Genomic DNA, 16,566 nt, shown 5'->3' on the forward strand with positions numbered 1-16,566 from the left:
GCCCGGTCGGAGGGGCAGAGCCGCGGCGGAAGCTGCAGTTGCCTCGCTCTGCCTGCGCGATGTTTCTCATCCAAACCTCGATCACGTAGGATTGCGTAGAGGAGGGCGAGCGGGAGCAAAGCTGCAATTCTCCCCCAGCCCGGAGTCCAGGCTCCCGGCCGGCACCGACCCGACCCGACCCGGCTCGGCCCGACCCGGCCGCCGCGGGGCTGCGGGGCTCCCCGACGCCTTGGCAGCAGCCCCGCGCGGCGTGGGCGTCCGGGGGGGGGCTTCCCCGGCCCCTCCCTCCCCTCTCCTCCCCCCGCCTCGCCTCGGCCCCCCCCCCCCCCTCCCGGTTCTCGGGCCGGGCCGGAGGATGCGGGCGGGCGGCGGGCGCGGCTCGGCTCCTCCTCGCCCCGCCGCCGTCGGGCGGCACCGCGGAGCATCCTGAGCCCCGCACGGAGCAGCAGCAGCAGCAGCAGCAGCAGCGGCAGCCGCACCCCCCCGCCCTCCTCCTCCTCCTCCTCCTCCCCGCCTCGCATCGCTCCTCCCGCCGCGGCAGCCGGGCCCGGGGCCGCCCCGGTGCCGAGAGCTCCGCGGCCTCCCGCCGGGCCGGACGATGTGGGTTGCTGCTGTCGGGGAGAGCCGCTGCCGGGGCAGAGGCGGCGAGCAGGGCTGGGGGAGCTGCGCCAGCCATGGCGCTGTGAGCCCGGGGCGCCGAGCTGCGGCGATGTGAGCCCGCACCCCGCGGCCGGGCCGCCTCTTTTTTTTTTTTTTTTAATTTAATTTTATCGTATCGCCTCTTTTTGGTTTGTTTGCCGGCCTGGTGCTTTTTTTCCCGTGGCTGCTTTTCCCTTCCCCTCCCGCCCTCTCTGAGAGCAGAGTGGGGAGGGGGGGAAAAGAGGAAGGAAGAGGAGGAGTGCCCAGAGAAATGCAGCGCGGCTCGCCCTGAGCCCGGCCGCGGGAGCGGAGCGGAGCCGCGTCCATGTGCGCGCAGTGCCGCGCCGCGCCTCGGAGCCACCGCGCTGGGGCCGGGGCTGGCCGCGGGCCGGGGGGGCTCTGACTCATCCCACGGCCCCTCGCCGGAGGGCGGCCGGCGGGAGGAAGCGCCGCCGCCTGCGCCCGGGCGGAGCGGAGCGGCACCGCGCCGCAGGGACCCGCGGATCCTCCGCGCCCCCCCCCACCCCCCCCACCCCACCTTTGGACACAGCTGCCGCCGGCGGACCTTTGCAAGCGGGGCAGCCGCCTCCCGGATTTACAAGCCCGGCCGGGGGGGGTCTCGCCGACGGCCGCCCGCGCCGGGATTTGCGCTCCCCGGGGGACAGACCCATGGGCGGCGGGGTCCGGCGGCCAGCCATGGTTGTTAGCCCGGGCGCCCTGCTCCGCCTGGCCGGCTGAGCCCTCCCCGGCGCCGGGACTCGGGGCTGCAGCGCGTTAAGCGGGGCGTCCCCGTCCCCCGTCCCCGCGGGGCGCGGCGGCGGCTCGGCCCCAGCGCGCCCGGGCGGCGCCCCCCGGAGCGGAGCGGAGCGGCGCGGAGCGGCGCGGCGCGGGGGGGGGGCCCATGAGCGGCGATGGCAGCGGCTATCGCCAGCTCGTTGATCCGGCAGAAGCGGCAGGCGAGGGAGTCCAACAGCGACCGGGTGTCCGCCTCCAAGCGCCGCTCCAGCCCCAGCAAGGACGGGCGCTCCCTCTGCGAGAGGCACGTCCTGGGGGTCTTCAGCAAAGTGCGCTTCTGCAGCGGCAGGAAAAGGCCGGTGAGGAGGAGACCGGGTGAGTACGGCGGGCCGGGGCCGTGGGGACCTGCTCCGCGGGGTGGGGCGACCCCGCACCCGCCGGGATGGCTTTCCCCGGGCCGGGGGGGCTGGGGAGGGCGGCCGGTCCCGGGGCTCTCCCGAAGCCGCCGGGTACCGTCTGGGGACGGGCTTGCTCCGCGCTCAACTTTCGCCCGGGTCCTGGCGGGTCTCGTCCCCGGGGCTGGTGGGATGGGTGGGCACCCACCTGCCGCCAGCATCCCTCCACCGCTGTCCGAAGCGTGGGCAAAGCGGGTGCTCCGGCAGGAGAGAGCCAGCGGCTTAATCTGTGCTAGCTTAACCCAGGATTGTATTTTTCCACCTCCCTGTAGATATGCTTTTTAAGCAGTCTCCTCTTATTTTCTGCACAGTGACAAGGAAATCGATAAACTGAGGATCAATTAGAATTGTGGCCATTTGATAACTAGATCCATCAAGTGCTACTTCACGAGCAGAGTTGCATAGGGAATTTCATTAGCTTAGAAGGCTTTCTAGATGGCAGCTGCACGACTGTTACACCTAATTCTGAGCTTGCAAGGACCTGGAAATGCTTTTTAGGGCAGTCTTTTTTCCCCCCTTTCTTTCCTTTATCTTTTTGTGCGCACGTGTGCTCAGTCTTGGTTCCTTGTGGAAAACTTCAGCCCTAATGTACGTGTTGCTCACATTTCCACAGTGAAGTCCCACCACCCACGGTCTCAGTTCTGAGCGGTGCTTTGTGCTCTCAGCTGTCCTTGGTAGGTGTGAAAATTCGGTACCTGGCAAGAGTAGGCCCTCCGTGATTTCTTAGTGGAATTATTATTTACTTCTTCCTGTATTTTTTCACTGCTATAAATCAACACTAAGGTAAGAAAACGGGGATTGGTTTGAGAAGCTGCTGTGAACATGTACTTTTCTCAGGTGTCCCTTAGTATCATAGTTAAAAAAGAATGATACTTGTTCACTCCGCTCTTCAGGATGTACCATCAACCTGTGTAATCCTCCCATGTTTTCCATATACATTAGTATTTTGTTTGTTGATTAGTCTCTTCATGAAGCCCCTTCTCTGCATCTGAAGTCTGTCAGTCATGACTCTACAGCAAGGTGTCAGAGCTAGCAGAGGGCTGCTCTTCTGTTCTGTAGATTGAGGTACGTGACCTGTACTCAAGTGAGGAACAAAAAGAAATAGGGGGAAAGCCTCTCACCATAGAAGGCCTCTTAGTGTTGTCAACAAAGGGGAAAGAATAATTACTCTGGATTGCTGTTGGCACCCCTGATTCACAGGCTGTGGGGCAGGGACTATATTTAGCTAGCAAAATCCTTCAAGACTTGCACTGCACAGGTTAGGATGTGAAAACCGGACTCTTTAACGGTCTGTTTTAAAGCAGTTAACCAAAAGAAGATGCAAAATATCTGAAATACAGCATGACTTGAAATATTCAAAGGGAAAAAAGTTGCCTTTTTTTTTTTTTTCTTATCAAGTTATAATGAGTGTTCTCTTGCTGGACCATCCTATGTATTAGTTAACCTGTGAGCCCAGACCAAAAGATGGTTCTTGCCCAAAAAGTGTGGTGAATTTGTCTCAGGAATCGCTCTTTGTGGGATAAAGAGTGGGACCTGAGAGTCTCACTGATGAAATATTTTCCCATTCCTCTTTCCTCCCCATCTCCATCTGCTATTGAATGAGGTCCCTCAGGGACTAAAAGAGCTGAGAAGTCTAGACCTGTTACCTAGATTTCAAGATGCTTCATCTCATTAAAGTTTGAGTGACTTTTACAGCAGGGTGTGGTTGGTGAGGCTTTTCGTTGGTCCTACCACAGCGCTCCCAGCTGCACAGGTCCAGTTCTGCTTCCTCTGGACTCACTGAATGCCTGTGAAGAATCGATGAATTCTAAGAATTCCCTCAACTTGCGTGGACTTTCATGCTGAGGAAGCTGTTCAATAACTTAGAGACCAGAGTGCTTTAAGGAAGACTTTTTATTGTCTTAGAAGAAGGATCAATGCTACTCACTGCTGTAAAAATAGAGCTGTTCAGTCTTTAGAGCTGTGAGTCAATCACTCATAAACACTACTGTATTCATTTTATAACATTAAAGAAGTAGAGAAGTTAAGTTGCTTTGAAAAAAATTCAAGTGTCCTTTCCTATGTTAGGGACTGTGTCTGCTTTAGTTCCCTATATTCATCTTCTAAATAGAGATTTATTTCACTGGTACATCCTATTCCTGGACTCAGGTGTGCTGCTCAGAAGGCAGCATGCCACTGCGTTTGCTGCTACTTGGATTGTTTATTCAGGGAGTGTATTGTGCCCAGATAACTTATTCATTGCAGAGTCGCTCTTCTGCATAGAAAATGACATGCAAATGAATTGAAACTGGTTTAAAGAAATGTGCATACATTGTGCAGTGACCCACAACCCCAGTGATTATGTGCACTTAATGATACGCTGGCTCAGTAGTTTGCAAGTCAGTGAAAGGAACATGAAAAACATCCATGTTCAAAAGGGGTACAATCTCATTTGGAAATGATACAGTGCTAGGGGAACCGTCTGCCTTTTTAAACATGACCTCGTTTTATGGCTATGGGGAGTAACTGTCAAAATACTTCACATTTACAGAGTGATTTTCATCTGTAGTACCCAACAAGCTCTACCAAATGGAGAGGATTCTTCCCATTTTACAGAAGGCGAGACCGAGGCACAGAGCAGTTACCTGACACACAGACCTAATTCCTGATGCTCCTTCCAGCGCTCTGGGCTTTCGGCCCCTCGCTGCCATTGAGCTTACAACGTGGCAGTGGTGGAGCTGCAGCAACTTGCACCGTTACAGAAATATAACTCTGATGGTGGCTTATGTTCCCTTTGCTTTTGTAAGAGTAACCGTGTGAGCTTATGTCAATTAAGTGGTTTTATTATGTGACTCAAACAGTGCTGTAACTAAAATATTCAGTAAAGATGTGCGTGAGTGGAGTTACATTGCACTGGTTGGCACCTTGTGCTCCACTTTGCAGCCTGTGTGAAGCGAGAGTGAAATAATCCTGCTCTTGTATGGGAAGGGAGAATTCGCACCCAGTAGCAGTTCAGGCTCGCTTGGTGGTGGGCATGAGTAGTCACAGGTTTTGGCAAGCTATGGGAAACCAGGTCTGTGCAGGGACGTCTTGTATAATCAAAGCTATCAGCTCCTAGGGAAAACAGACTGCAGAAACTTCTCCTTTGTTGGTTGCAATAAGCACCATGTTGTAAAATGAGCACTTGTTTTATCTGCCTTTTTGGTGGGCAAAGGTAGCTCTCTCACAGGCACGCTCTGTGTTCTTCTATATCTCTTGCATGTGTTTGGCTCTAAGATGACTTACCAGTTTAAGATAGGCCAAATAAGGACGCTGAGTGCTGTGGACTAAGCTGAAAATCTGGACACATGGGCTTAATCCCATTATCGTGAATTAATACAGGTCATTGGCCGCAATTGTGCAGGTGCCAAGCAAAATATGTTGATGTTGAACAGCACCTAAATTATATATTTTGCTCTGACCACAGTAACTTGGTAGAGGATTCAAAAGAAATTGCTGAATGGCACGGCTTTTTGGTGCAGGTTCAAGAGATGGGTCCTTCATCAGAGAATGATAGATCCAAGAGGTGAATGCAGAAGACTAGACAAAGCAGCTCTCTTTACGTGACTTCTCTCCCAACAAATGGTTGAACCAAGTGGCTTCATCCCCTTTGTGGCTGAATTAAAGCAGCCAGGCACGTCCCTTCTTCAGCTCTTTTGAACAGGCTGGAAACCCTGGGCTGGTGGGTCCAGCTTGTTTGTGAAAGCTGTGGCCGTGGCTTCACTGACCATGTGCTCAGGCAGAGCTCACCCTGGGGAGCTGGGGTGGAGGTGGCCTTCCATCATGCCATGGCCACTCAGCGGCAAAGCTGAGGAGTCTGGGGGCCTTGCACAGAGGGAAACAGGCTGGAGCATCAGGCACAGTATCTGAGGGGGGTGGTGGAAATTTTATCTCGGTGAAGCCCACTGAAAGGGTGACGTTACTTGGGGAGATCATATTTGAAGTCAGGCAGCTTTGGGTCAGGCTGTGCCAGGCACTGTGTAGCATCGTTTCTGTCCCTTCAGGCGTTGCTTCTGTAGATGAGTTCCCAGCTCAGAATGCAGAGCTCAGTCTCAAACAGGTTTTTTACCCCAGGAAAAAGAAAAAAATTCTGCATTGTTTTTTTTTTTTCCCCGTCTGATATATTTTGTGCTCCTCCAGGGATAGGATGCTTTTCCTTAAGGAGATCTAAAGGCTTCTTCCAACGTGAAGGAAATGGTTCACATATAGAAAAAAAGCAGTAACTTAGAACATGTTTTCCCTTTGCGGTATTTCTCGTTTTGAATAATAAATGGAGATTTGGAATTTAAAATACACATATATAGATATTTTTGCAGCAGTATAAGTAAAATATAAGAGCAACTTTAGTTGAAGGACACAGAAGGACTTTGTTCATTCGGAGATTCATTTAAAACATTTGAGAAGTCTGTCATCTCTGCAAGCTGTTAAATTCCCCGAGTTAAATCTTGAAGTCTTTTCTGATTTCGTGCAGGGTGAAAATGATGATTGAAGCTCACGGTAAAAACCACCTTTTTAGCTCCCCGTTAAATTTGTCATAGCCCTTGCCTGCTTTTATGGAGTGGTTCATCTCAGAACAGCTGTAATATCTGCCTAACCTGTGGAATTTGGCCCCTCTGTTGCTGTCCTAACGGCCGTTGGGTTGCTGTAGTGTCCTAATGCCGGCTACATTATCTCAGCGCATAGCTGCCGTCTGCAGTAGGATTCAGGCTGGACGGCAGCACTTTTCCATAGCGTGTGTATGCGTATCTGGGTGTGCGCCCAGCCAAGGGGGGGTCCATCACGTTCTTCTCCTGCTCCTCTGCAGGAGGTGCTGTGCCCCGTCTCTAAGGAGTGGCTGGAGGGAATGGAACTGCCTGGAAATCCTGGCATCGCCTTGCCAGCAAGAGCTGTTAGAAGCGCTCGCTGAGATGAGGGCATGTACGCCAAGTGGCCAGCCAAACGTGAGCCTAGGTAACGTCAGGGGGAAGGGGCACAGCCTCAAGGGCATGTGTCCTCCTTGTTTGGGGCAGTCTGTCGTCAGAGAGGTCTGCTGCTGGTGCTGTAAGCTCTTTCTGCACCCGCCAGTGCTAATGAACACCAAAATAATCAGGAGGGGGGAAGAGGCTCCCTCCTGCTCATGACAGCTTGGCAGATGGGTTTCATTTTATCAAATTGTTCCCCGGGGGTGGTATCGCACACGTTCGTGACTTGCAGATGTGGTGACTGTCACGGTGTGTGTCTGTGCTCGGTTACTAGCGGGGGGGTCAGATAGCAACCCTGAGCTCTCCGGCTCTGAAATCTGGGGAAGAACTGCAGGCTCCCGGCTTACTCCAGAGCGTGGAAAACTCAGCTGCCAGCCTGCTTCACAACACAGCTTGCGGGTGAGCATGTGAGTCAGTAAGCCACTTTGTACTAGTTCTGGACTGGATATGGTTGATGCCAAGAAAATCCGTGGAAGTCATCCAAGCTCCTAGAGGGATGGATATCTTCTCTCCCCATGGCCTCAGGGGTAGCTGTGCTTGTGAGAGCAGTGAAAATCGTTAGCCAGCAGAGGAGGTTCACCATTAGAGCAATACAAATGATTGATTCCTCCGTCACCAGCCAAATGGAAAAGTCAGGGCAAAAAAGAGGTTCATGAGTGATTATTTTCCCTCCCCATAATATAAAAGATCCATATAAATCAGTTTATCATTGACTGATATAACTGGGGGTTTTTTGGAAAAAAAAAAAAAAGTGCAATTTCATTTGGAGGATTTTTATATGTGTATTTTTCTTTAACTTTCAGGTATACTTCTAAATGAAATGTTGCTTTGAAACAAAAAGCCAAAAGTTTGGGTTCCAAAATACGAAAATGAAGACAAAATTTTCTTCCTTCCTTCCTTGCTTTGATGAATTCAGCATGAATTTAGAATAATTTCAGTAGACCAGATACTGCATATTTTAACAGATAAGATATCTATTACAAAAAAAAATTCAACAGCTTGACTCGGGCAGCGTGGAGAGCAGAGCTGCCACGGGAGCTGAAGAGATTGTAAGAATCTTACTCCTGTGAGAGACAAACATGATCATGAGTCTCACTATGTTGAGGAGCAAGTGCAAACTCACTTGGGCTTATCTTCTTTCCTTCTTTCCCCTCCCCAAATGGGCACACCGTGAACTGGCAGGTAGCACAGTGGCCAGGTAGACATTTATTCCATCCCTCTGGCATTTGTTCCATTTGATCCATCCCTCTGAACAGTCATGTGCACATTATTTCTGGGAGTTTCCTACTCCTGCACAGGTGAAGCCAAGCTGTGATTTATTATTATTAAAATCAAAGCAAGAATTTTAACAAGCAAAACATGTAAGAGATTGACATCCCTTTCATATTTGCAAGCTCCATGGCTTGGCAGAAAGTGACCAAGAGTACAGAACAGAGCCGGTCAGGGAAAGCAGATCCAAAGAGCTAACCTTTAAATACATGTACATTTTCATATGTTCCATGTGCTGTCGTAGCATCATAGCCATGGCTGCATTATTGTTGTGCCTTAATCCTGGAACTCTCTTGTGAAGTGACCTGTAGCAAAATCACGTACCCTGTACCTAGGCTGCACACACTGCAGTCTATCAGAGAATCATACCTTTATACTCTATTCTCCTGTTTAATACTTGGTTCGTCTCTATTCCCTAGCTAACACAGTATTCTTTGTATTAATACATTATCCTTTCTAAGCATAAAGCAAACTACTACATCTATTGTTTTACCTTTGCCCTGTTTTGACACATAGCAGAATCCTGAAATAACTTGGCCTTTCCAGAGGCTGGTTTACTTTGCATCTCTATTAAAAGCTGTAGTAGAGCCACGGACACACTTTGTGCCCCTCACCCAGCGAACACCACTGGCAGGGGCTCCTGGAATAAATAATTTTAAAGCAGGGGTTGTGATTTGAGGGGAGTCAATGTGGACACTGAATTTTTGCAGCGTGGTAGCAGGGCTGTAGGGCTACAGCTTCCTGAATGTACTGTCTCTGAAAATAGCAGCTACGACACATTTTCAAAATGGTAAACCAGAAGGCAGCTTTCTAGAGAGCTGTGGAACATGACTGTGGTATTCACTGTTCAGGCAGACCACTCCAGCTTTTCCAGCCCCCACGCTGCAGCATAGACAAATAACTGTGCGCTTGTTCCAAGCACTGAATTGGGGCTCTCTGAAACCCCGATGGAGCTTATGTGGCTGCTGAGAAAATTCAGATGGATGTGCCCGCACACCTGTCAGACACCTCTGCTGTCCTGTGCTCATTCCAGGATGTCCTGGCTGAAGGTGACAGAGGGACAAAGCCACAGGCTTGGAAGCAGGGTCATGGCCTGAGCCCTCAGCCCTTCGTGTCCTCAGGGACGAGCTGCTGGCTGGTTCCTGGCGTGATGGGGAAGGCTGGCTCCGTGCAGTGGCCATGGGCATTTCTGCTCTCTGCCCTTTCCCCATGGTGTGGGCTGGGCTGTGAGATATGAGTTAATGCTGGAAACAGCATTATCACCAAATGGGGCTCTGCAGCTCTGTCCCGGCATCCGCTCTGTGGCTTTGGGTTTGTCCCTTTCTGCCAATATCATGGGGAGATGACTGTGCCGCTCTGCCTGGGGACCCGCTAAGGAGATGCTGTATGGGGTTGTGCTGCTCCTGGCAGAGCTCTAAGTTTGGAGAAGTATTAAGCTCTTGTGCAGACCATGGCTTCGGTCAGGGCAAGGGGAAGTAGCAATAGAAGCTCCGCTCTCTTCTTGGCAGCACGTGCATCTGTCGTACCCGAAGTTGTATGTGGGAGGAAGGGGGGATTTTGTCCAAGGGACACCTCCTTCAGAGTCTGCCTTGGGTCGGTGCCCCCTTCTACTTCAGCATTACTGAGCACAAGGGTGAACTCTATTTTGGATGGTCCTTGGCACCATCATCTTCCTAAAGAGAAATGCTTAGCTGGGGAACTGTGACAGTTCTCTGGCAAGAAGGTGGGCAGCCGTGGTGAAAGGAGGGGAGCAGCTACACTGCCGCCTGCCTGCGCTCCCCGTCTTTCTTTCTGGGGCCCTTTCAGTGCGATAGTTTGTGTTCGGAGTGCTTGACTCCATTGATAGATGTCAGAAAAGGGGAGATGTGAAATGGCTGGTTGCCTCCAGTGGAGGGGGCTGGATTTGAGGATGAAGATCCAGGGCTAGATACAGCCACTACGGTGATGGAGAGCACAGAGCTTCTCCCTCATCCTGCAGCAGCATCCATGGAGCGCACTGTGCGGAGCTCTCTCCCCGTGGCACTCCTGTCTCACTCCCTCTCCAGCACTGTGCTCTGTTTAGGGGATGTGTTACATCCAGTGGACGGCTACATGCTGTGAACTGGCAAAATATCCACAGAGAGGCAATATAATTCTGTTACTTGTTCCTCTTTCCCAGCTGAAAGCTGATTGCGGTCGTGAGAAAGATAAAAAAAACCCCAAAACGTTCATTTCGTGAAATATTTAGGCATTTTGGATTGAAATGAAGGAAGAAATGAGCCAGGTCTTGGGGTTAATAGAACATGCTCACTTAATTGATATTTATCTAGAACAGCATAGTTTTCAGTCCCCTCCCCTTGCTGGCTGCACAGATAGTTTCTTTGCTTAGCAGTTGCCACCCATATTGCCTGAACTGCCAAATACATACATTTCCTTCATTCCCCAAAGCAGAACTGTTTGCAAAAGGTCAAGCAGGATGGGACTGCTGCAAGTGAAGCCAGGCTGCAAAAAGCCAGTCCACATCTTCCAGAAAATTGAAAAGCAGTAGAGTTAGCAAAAAGACAAAAGTGGTTTGGCTTCCAGGGACCGGCTTGGGGTTGGGAAGCACCCGGCAGTTGCTAAACGATGCTCCCCGGGGACTTGGGAGCCGCTGGGCTGCAGGAGATGCAGCAATCTCACGTTGGCAGGTGGGGGGCTTGGACCGTCCACCCACTCCCGAGCCGGTCCTTTCCCAGGCACGGCTCCTGTAACTGGATCCAGGTCTGAACTGCTGGCTGCCTGCACCCTCTGCCTCAGTTATCGATCTGCAGCCGTTCGTGTGGGCATCCTCTGCTGACCGACATCATGCGCTTGTGGGGATTTTCTGTCACAGTGGCTAAAAGGGCTGGCAGAGCGTGCGGTATAACTACCAGTTCTCAGCTGGCTTTTTATAGTTTGGTTTTATGCTCTTCAGTACGGGGTCTGCTTGCTGGCTGACACACAGCATCGTTATTTAAAAATTTATAAACATTTGTTTTGGCTTTTATTTCATTTCCTTCTGTGCCACTCCTACCTTCTCCGCTTCCTTAAATATTTCTTCTACTATTTTTCTTTCTGTTTCTTCAAAACCCAGCGCTACTTTCCATGAAATAAATTTTAGGTTTTAGAGCTAGAGCCTGGTAGTGGCTCCTGAATGACTAGAAACCACCAGGTGAAGTTTGAGAGCTCCTTTGCCTCGAGCCCTCAGGTGGTGAGTGGCTCCTGGGCAGCCGGAGGAGCAGGAGCCGTGTTGAGAGACCTGTTTGAGAGGCAGATTTTCTGTTTTCACTCCATCTGCACTGTGTCATCCTGAGCACATGCACCCCTGGGGAGCTCGCTCGCTGTTTACATCTCTCTCCCGTGATGGCAGTGGGGTGGCTGGTGAACCTGCCTGTCTTGCTGGAGTCCTCGGGGCCGCCCGACGTCAGGAATGAGGTGTTTGTAGTGAGATACGAACCATGAAACACCATCCTTATTTAAAACAGAGCTTTAGATGGAATGAAGCAGATGATGGTTTTCTCACACCGTGAGTGTTTTCATTAGGTTGAAGGAAACCTCTGGCTCAGATGGAAAATTAAAATCATTCTGCAGGTCAAAAAAGGTGTATTTTCACAAAGCAAAAGGAAAGAAGAAAGAACTTTAAGTCACATGGCAGGTTTTGGCCATTTTTAGCATGATCTTGCTCTTTTAAGTGTAATGTTGTTTCAAACCAGAGTGGCACAAGCAGCACATTTTCTTCATGCATTTGGGTATTGTGTAAGATTTGTTGAAATTTAGTAACATCATAATTTTGGGTCAAAAAATGCTTGCAAACTGGTACAGGAATGCTCAAGCTGCATTCGTGCAGTGAGAAAAAAAATTCTTATAATACAATCCGACTGATTCAAGCTTTAATTTTTCCATATCACAGGCTCATTACCTGTTAAGTAAAGAAGTCTCACACCTCACATCCCTTTGGAAAATGTTGCAGGAGTGCATGAGGAATGCTGTAGCAAAAGGGGACGTTATTGCTTGGTGTTATTGAACGCTTGCAGAGTGACACCGGGACCCAAATTTTACCCTGAGTTGCCATCCAGTGATTACCCAGGGCTCTTCTGTGAGCTGGTGCTGGTAGGACCAGGTACCCTCCCCGAGACCGGTAGCATCTTAAGTGATTAATTTCTGCTCAGTGCTTGTTGATAGCATGTACCATCCATTTTCTATTTTAATGAATTTACTTTTCTAGGCATGCGGAGCAGGGTGGAAGATTGATGTAGTTGTTTCCGTAGTGTGTTTTGTTTGTGTGAGGGACTTCTCGGTGTTTCTGCAGTATTTCAGGCCTGTTGGATTAATGGGGGAAGCATCTGAGAATAGCACAAATCACAGCGCCGTGGCAGGCGTGAACAGCAGGGATGGCGTCTGCTCTGCTCGTGTGAGGACTATTAGTGATCTGGTGCCTTGCATGGGGCACTTCAAGGTGAGGGGAGCTGGGGACTCTGTCATGGAGCCCTTCAAAAACTGGGGGTGCAGAAGTGTGATAATGTCACCAAGTTGGGGTCACCTAGCAGCAAGGCTGAAGGGACCCCCAAGGTTGACTAGTCCAACCGCAGCCCCGCACTGACACCAGCTGTATATTCCCCAGACAGATGTTTTTTAACCTGTTTTTTACATCCTCCCATGGAGCAAATTCTAAGTAGAAAGAATTTCCTAATATCCAAACCAAATCTTTGTAGGAAGCCAGGAAGAAATCTGCTTAATGGAAGTGAAGAAGTTTTATGTTGGATACTGGAGTCAAAAAACCAAACCACAGCCTTTCTAACTGTACAAGTGGCAAAGCGCTACCACAAAATTGCCCAGGATTTCTGACCCATCAAACAACTCCTTAGGACACGTCTCTGTGACGCATGGCCCTGTAGGAAACCCTCTCCCTCTCCATCCCCGTTTGTAGGGTGAGAGGTTCTGCAAGCATGGGGAGAAGGCAGAACTATTTTTCTATTTTTTCCCTCCTGCCAGCTCCAGGCAGCAAAGCCCAGCAAGCTGCATCTCCAGGCATCATCCTCTGAGCTCGTCTTTCCACCTCCCTTGGGGACACCATAGCTGTGGCCCCTTCTTTGCTGGTATGAGCTTTGGGCTCAATCATCCCTCAGCCCAAAAGCTCTGCAGGGTGGGGGTACATGTTTGCTAAATCTTCATGCAGCACTTGAGCTCTCATTGCCAGCATGGGGAAGGTCTGGATTTTACTCCTGATATTTCCCATTTGCGGGTGGCCGCTTTGGAGCTGGCACAGCCCGTGGGGGCCAGGGAGAAGCTCCCGTGAAGGGGCACGCGCTGTGTTGGTTCATGGAGTCACGTTTGCACCCAAATGAAATGGCGCTCTGTGATTGTGGGCTCACACATAATATTTATGCTATCCTCTGTTTCACTCTGGGTGAATATGCTGTAATTTTGGCTAATTACACAATATGTCTGGAATAATTGCAGGGTGTTCCTCAAAATAAATAATACATCTTGTGTGCTCTGCTATCCATACTTATGAGCATGCTTTAACCTTCAGTAGCCAAGGCACTGACTGTGCTGGAAAATGACAGCTTAGCAGCTGTAACTACAACTTCTTTTCCATTAAAATTCTCATTTTTTAAATTCCCTTACCTGAAAAAGCTCACCCTTGTGCTGGTTTTGGCTGGGGTAGAGTTTCTTCATAGTAGCTAGTGTGGGGCTACGTTTTGGATTTGTGCTGAAAACAGTGTTGGTAACACAGGGATGTTTTCGTTATTGCTGAGCAGTGCTCACACAGAGCCAAGGCCTTTTCTGCGTCTCCCCCCACCCCAGCAGCGAGCAGGCTGGGGGGGCACAAGGAGTTGGGAGGGGACACAGCCGGGACAGCGGACCCCGACTGACCCAAGGGATGGTCCAGAGCATACAACGTCATGCTCAGCATATAAAGCTGGGGGAAGAAGGAGGAAGGGGGGGGACATTTGGAGTTACAGCATTTGTCTTCCCAAGTCACCGTTACGGGTGATGGAGCCCTGCTTTCCTGGAGATGGCTGAACACCTGCCTGCCCATGGGAAGTGCTGAATGAATTCCTTGGTTTGCTTGGGTGCGCGGCTTTTGCTTTACCTATTAACTGTCTTTATCTCAACCCATGGGTTTTCTCACTTTTACCCTTCCGATCCTCTCCCCCATCCCACTGGGAGGGAGGGAGCAAGCAGCTGCATGGTGCTTAGTTGCTGGCTGGGGTTAAACCACGACACCCTGCATAAATTCCGGAACAGCCCTACATCTCTCCTTTATGCTTTCCGTTCCTGTCAGGTTTTGGTTTTCTCCTCATCGGAGCTCAAGTCAATACAGGTGTAGAAGTTTGCTCTTTAAAGGGAAATGTTTTGAAATTTTGACTGCTGGTAAAACACACTGGATCAACAGAGCAACAGAAACTGTGTCCTGGGGGAGACAAAGACAAACCCAGGAGTGTAGCTATATGAAGAATTGATTTTTTTAGTTCTCTGGTTAAATGGAAGAAGTTTCTGGGGAGGGGATTCAGATCCAATGCAATATTTCATTTACTTAAAATGAAACTTTTGCTTTCATCTTCATTTCTTTTAACATCTTTTTTTTTTTCATTAAATTGCCAAACAAAGTGTTGTCTCAAAAGAAAAAATCAAAACTTGTACTCTTTTCAGATCTCCTTTTTTCCCCCTGTTAATGAGATGGAGTTTGTGTATAGCTTCAGCTGCTCTTACTCTGAATTTTTTAGCAAAATATTCAGCTAGGCAATTTCACCCAGAGGTATTCAGCAATTCTGTGCCAAAATAGCTGGCGGCCATCAGTCCTCTTCCATCCCATTGTTTTCACCTGCAGTGGTCTTGGGGACCTCTTTTGGCCCTGCAGTGCTGGAGATGGCTGTCTTTTCCTTAGCTTGTGTGCAGAGTGGGTAGCTCGTGTCATGTACATTAGTTTGGCATTTGCCTTCTAGGAAAACTCATCCAAGACTTTGGACCTCTTTTGTCCTTGAGCCTTGGACCTTAGGTGGCTGGCACATGGGATCTGAAGCCTGGGGAGCAAGTGAGCTTCAAGGTGACTTCTATAAGTCCTAACATCCATAGGGTCCTAGGAACAGGGTGGCCTGCAAGAGACATGTAGCAGTGGTCCCATGTTGCACCCCCATTTTCAATGCTTTATATGACTCCTTTCTCTGCCCCTTACCTCAGACTTCTATTAACATCTGTGTAAAGCTGATTCCCTTGATATGGGAGGGCCTGCATAAACGCCAGTGCCATGCAACCACATCCTTTCCACCTGCCCTGCAAGTGAGAAATAAGACTTCCCTGGAGGGACTCATCTTTGTACGAGCAAAGCAGGCGTAGTGCGGAGCTTTGCACATGTCTGCTCCTTGGTAGAGGAATGCAGGCAGGCAGCTGTGCTCAGTGCTGGAGGGCTAATTACTATTCCTCATTGCAGGCATCAGCACAGGAAAGGAAATCACTTCTCTGGATGCTCTTTTTGCCTGCAAGGTGCCATTCTGCTCTAGTGACTCACTGATGGTGACAGGAGGCGATTGCTTTGATGGGTGCTGTCATCGGTTTGAGCCCATCATCCCTCTGAGTTAGGGAAATGTCATTTTTGGAAGCTTGTCCTTCAAATGCAGAGGCCATCCCTGTCAGCACAGCCTGTTATTTCACGTAATGCATCCTGGAAACACCAGTCGTCTCTCTGTAGTTATTAGCCCTGGGTGGAGATTCACCCTTGAGATGAGTAAATACGTAAGTGTGCCATGCAGCTCTATTGTCCCAGAGTCATTTTCTTCTCAAAATAAATTCCCTGTAATTGGAGGGTGACACTAACCCTGTAATCACATTGAACTGGAGCTGGGCATAGCCTTCGTTCTGCATCATTGGGAAAGGAGCTGGGATCAACTTTGGTGCTCCCAGAGTCACAGATCTCGGGAATAATTCTTAGCATCAGTCAGTCAGTCTGTTTACATCTCTCCATCCTACTCACAGGCTGGGTGGTGTGCCCGTGTGTTAAGCTAAATGGCTATATCTAAACTGAAGGAGTTTGTGGCAGCTTTGCAAGGTGGGGCTGGATGCCTGGCTTTGCTACAGAGCTCCTCCTCGTGCTTGGGCAGCTGCTGTTTGCCCACCGTGACCTGACCTCTGTGCAGGCAGCCTGCAGAGACATCCAAATGCAAATGCCCGACGATGCTGCTCACCTTCTTCGGCCCTGCAGTTCATTTGCCCTCTCCCTGCCTGTTACTTGGGATGCTACAGGCTGCACTGCCCAATCCATCCAGGCCTCCTGCTTGTAGGCTTCCTTGAGGCAGAGTGTGTCCTTCTGCTCTGAACAATTTTGCTGAGTTTAGCCACAGAAACTGTGGAAAACATTTTGTGGGGCTGGGAAACGTCCTCCTTGCCTCCGCCTGTGTGCTTTTCTGCACTCAGCGACTCCTGTGGGAGCTGAAGATGCTCAGCACTTTGCAGCAGGCTTTCCTACCTCCGCACCTGAGTGACACCGTTGG

At 50.3% G+C, this 16,566-nt stretch overlaps 1 protein-coding gene across 3 annotated transcripts in view; it reads left to right on the forward strand.

Moving 5' to 3' along the window:
* The window catches only part of FGF12 (fibroblast growth factor 12), a 236,736-nt gene that overhangs the window by 130,511 nt on the left and 89,659 nt on the right, over nucleotides 1-16,566 (forward strand). Inside the window, exon 1 of one of the 3 annotated variants that reach the window (XM_069792393.1) lies at nucleotides 513-1,749. The exons of the other annotated variants lie outside the window; for them this stretch is intronic. Coding sequence (XP_069648494.1) covers nucleotides 1,551-1,749 — 199 coding nt within the window. The 5' untranslated portion in view covers nucleotides 513-1,550. Of the gene's footprint in view, nucleotides 1-512; nucleotides 1,750-16,566 lie in introns of those variants that run through there. 3 annotated transcript variants of the gene reach the window in all.

The sequence above is a fragment of the Haliaeetus albicilla genome, chromosome 9 (assembly GCF_947461875.1).
Source record: "Haliaeetus albicilla chromosome 9, bHalAlb1.1, whole genome shotgun sequence".
In the NCBI taxonomy this organism is placed as follows: domain Eukaryota; kingdom Metazoa; phylum Chordata; class Aves; order Accipitriformes; family Accipitridae; genus Haliaeetus; species Haliaeetus albicilla.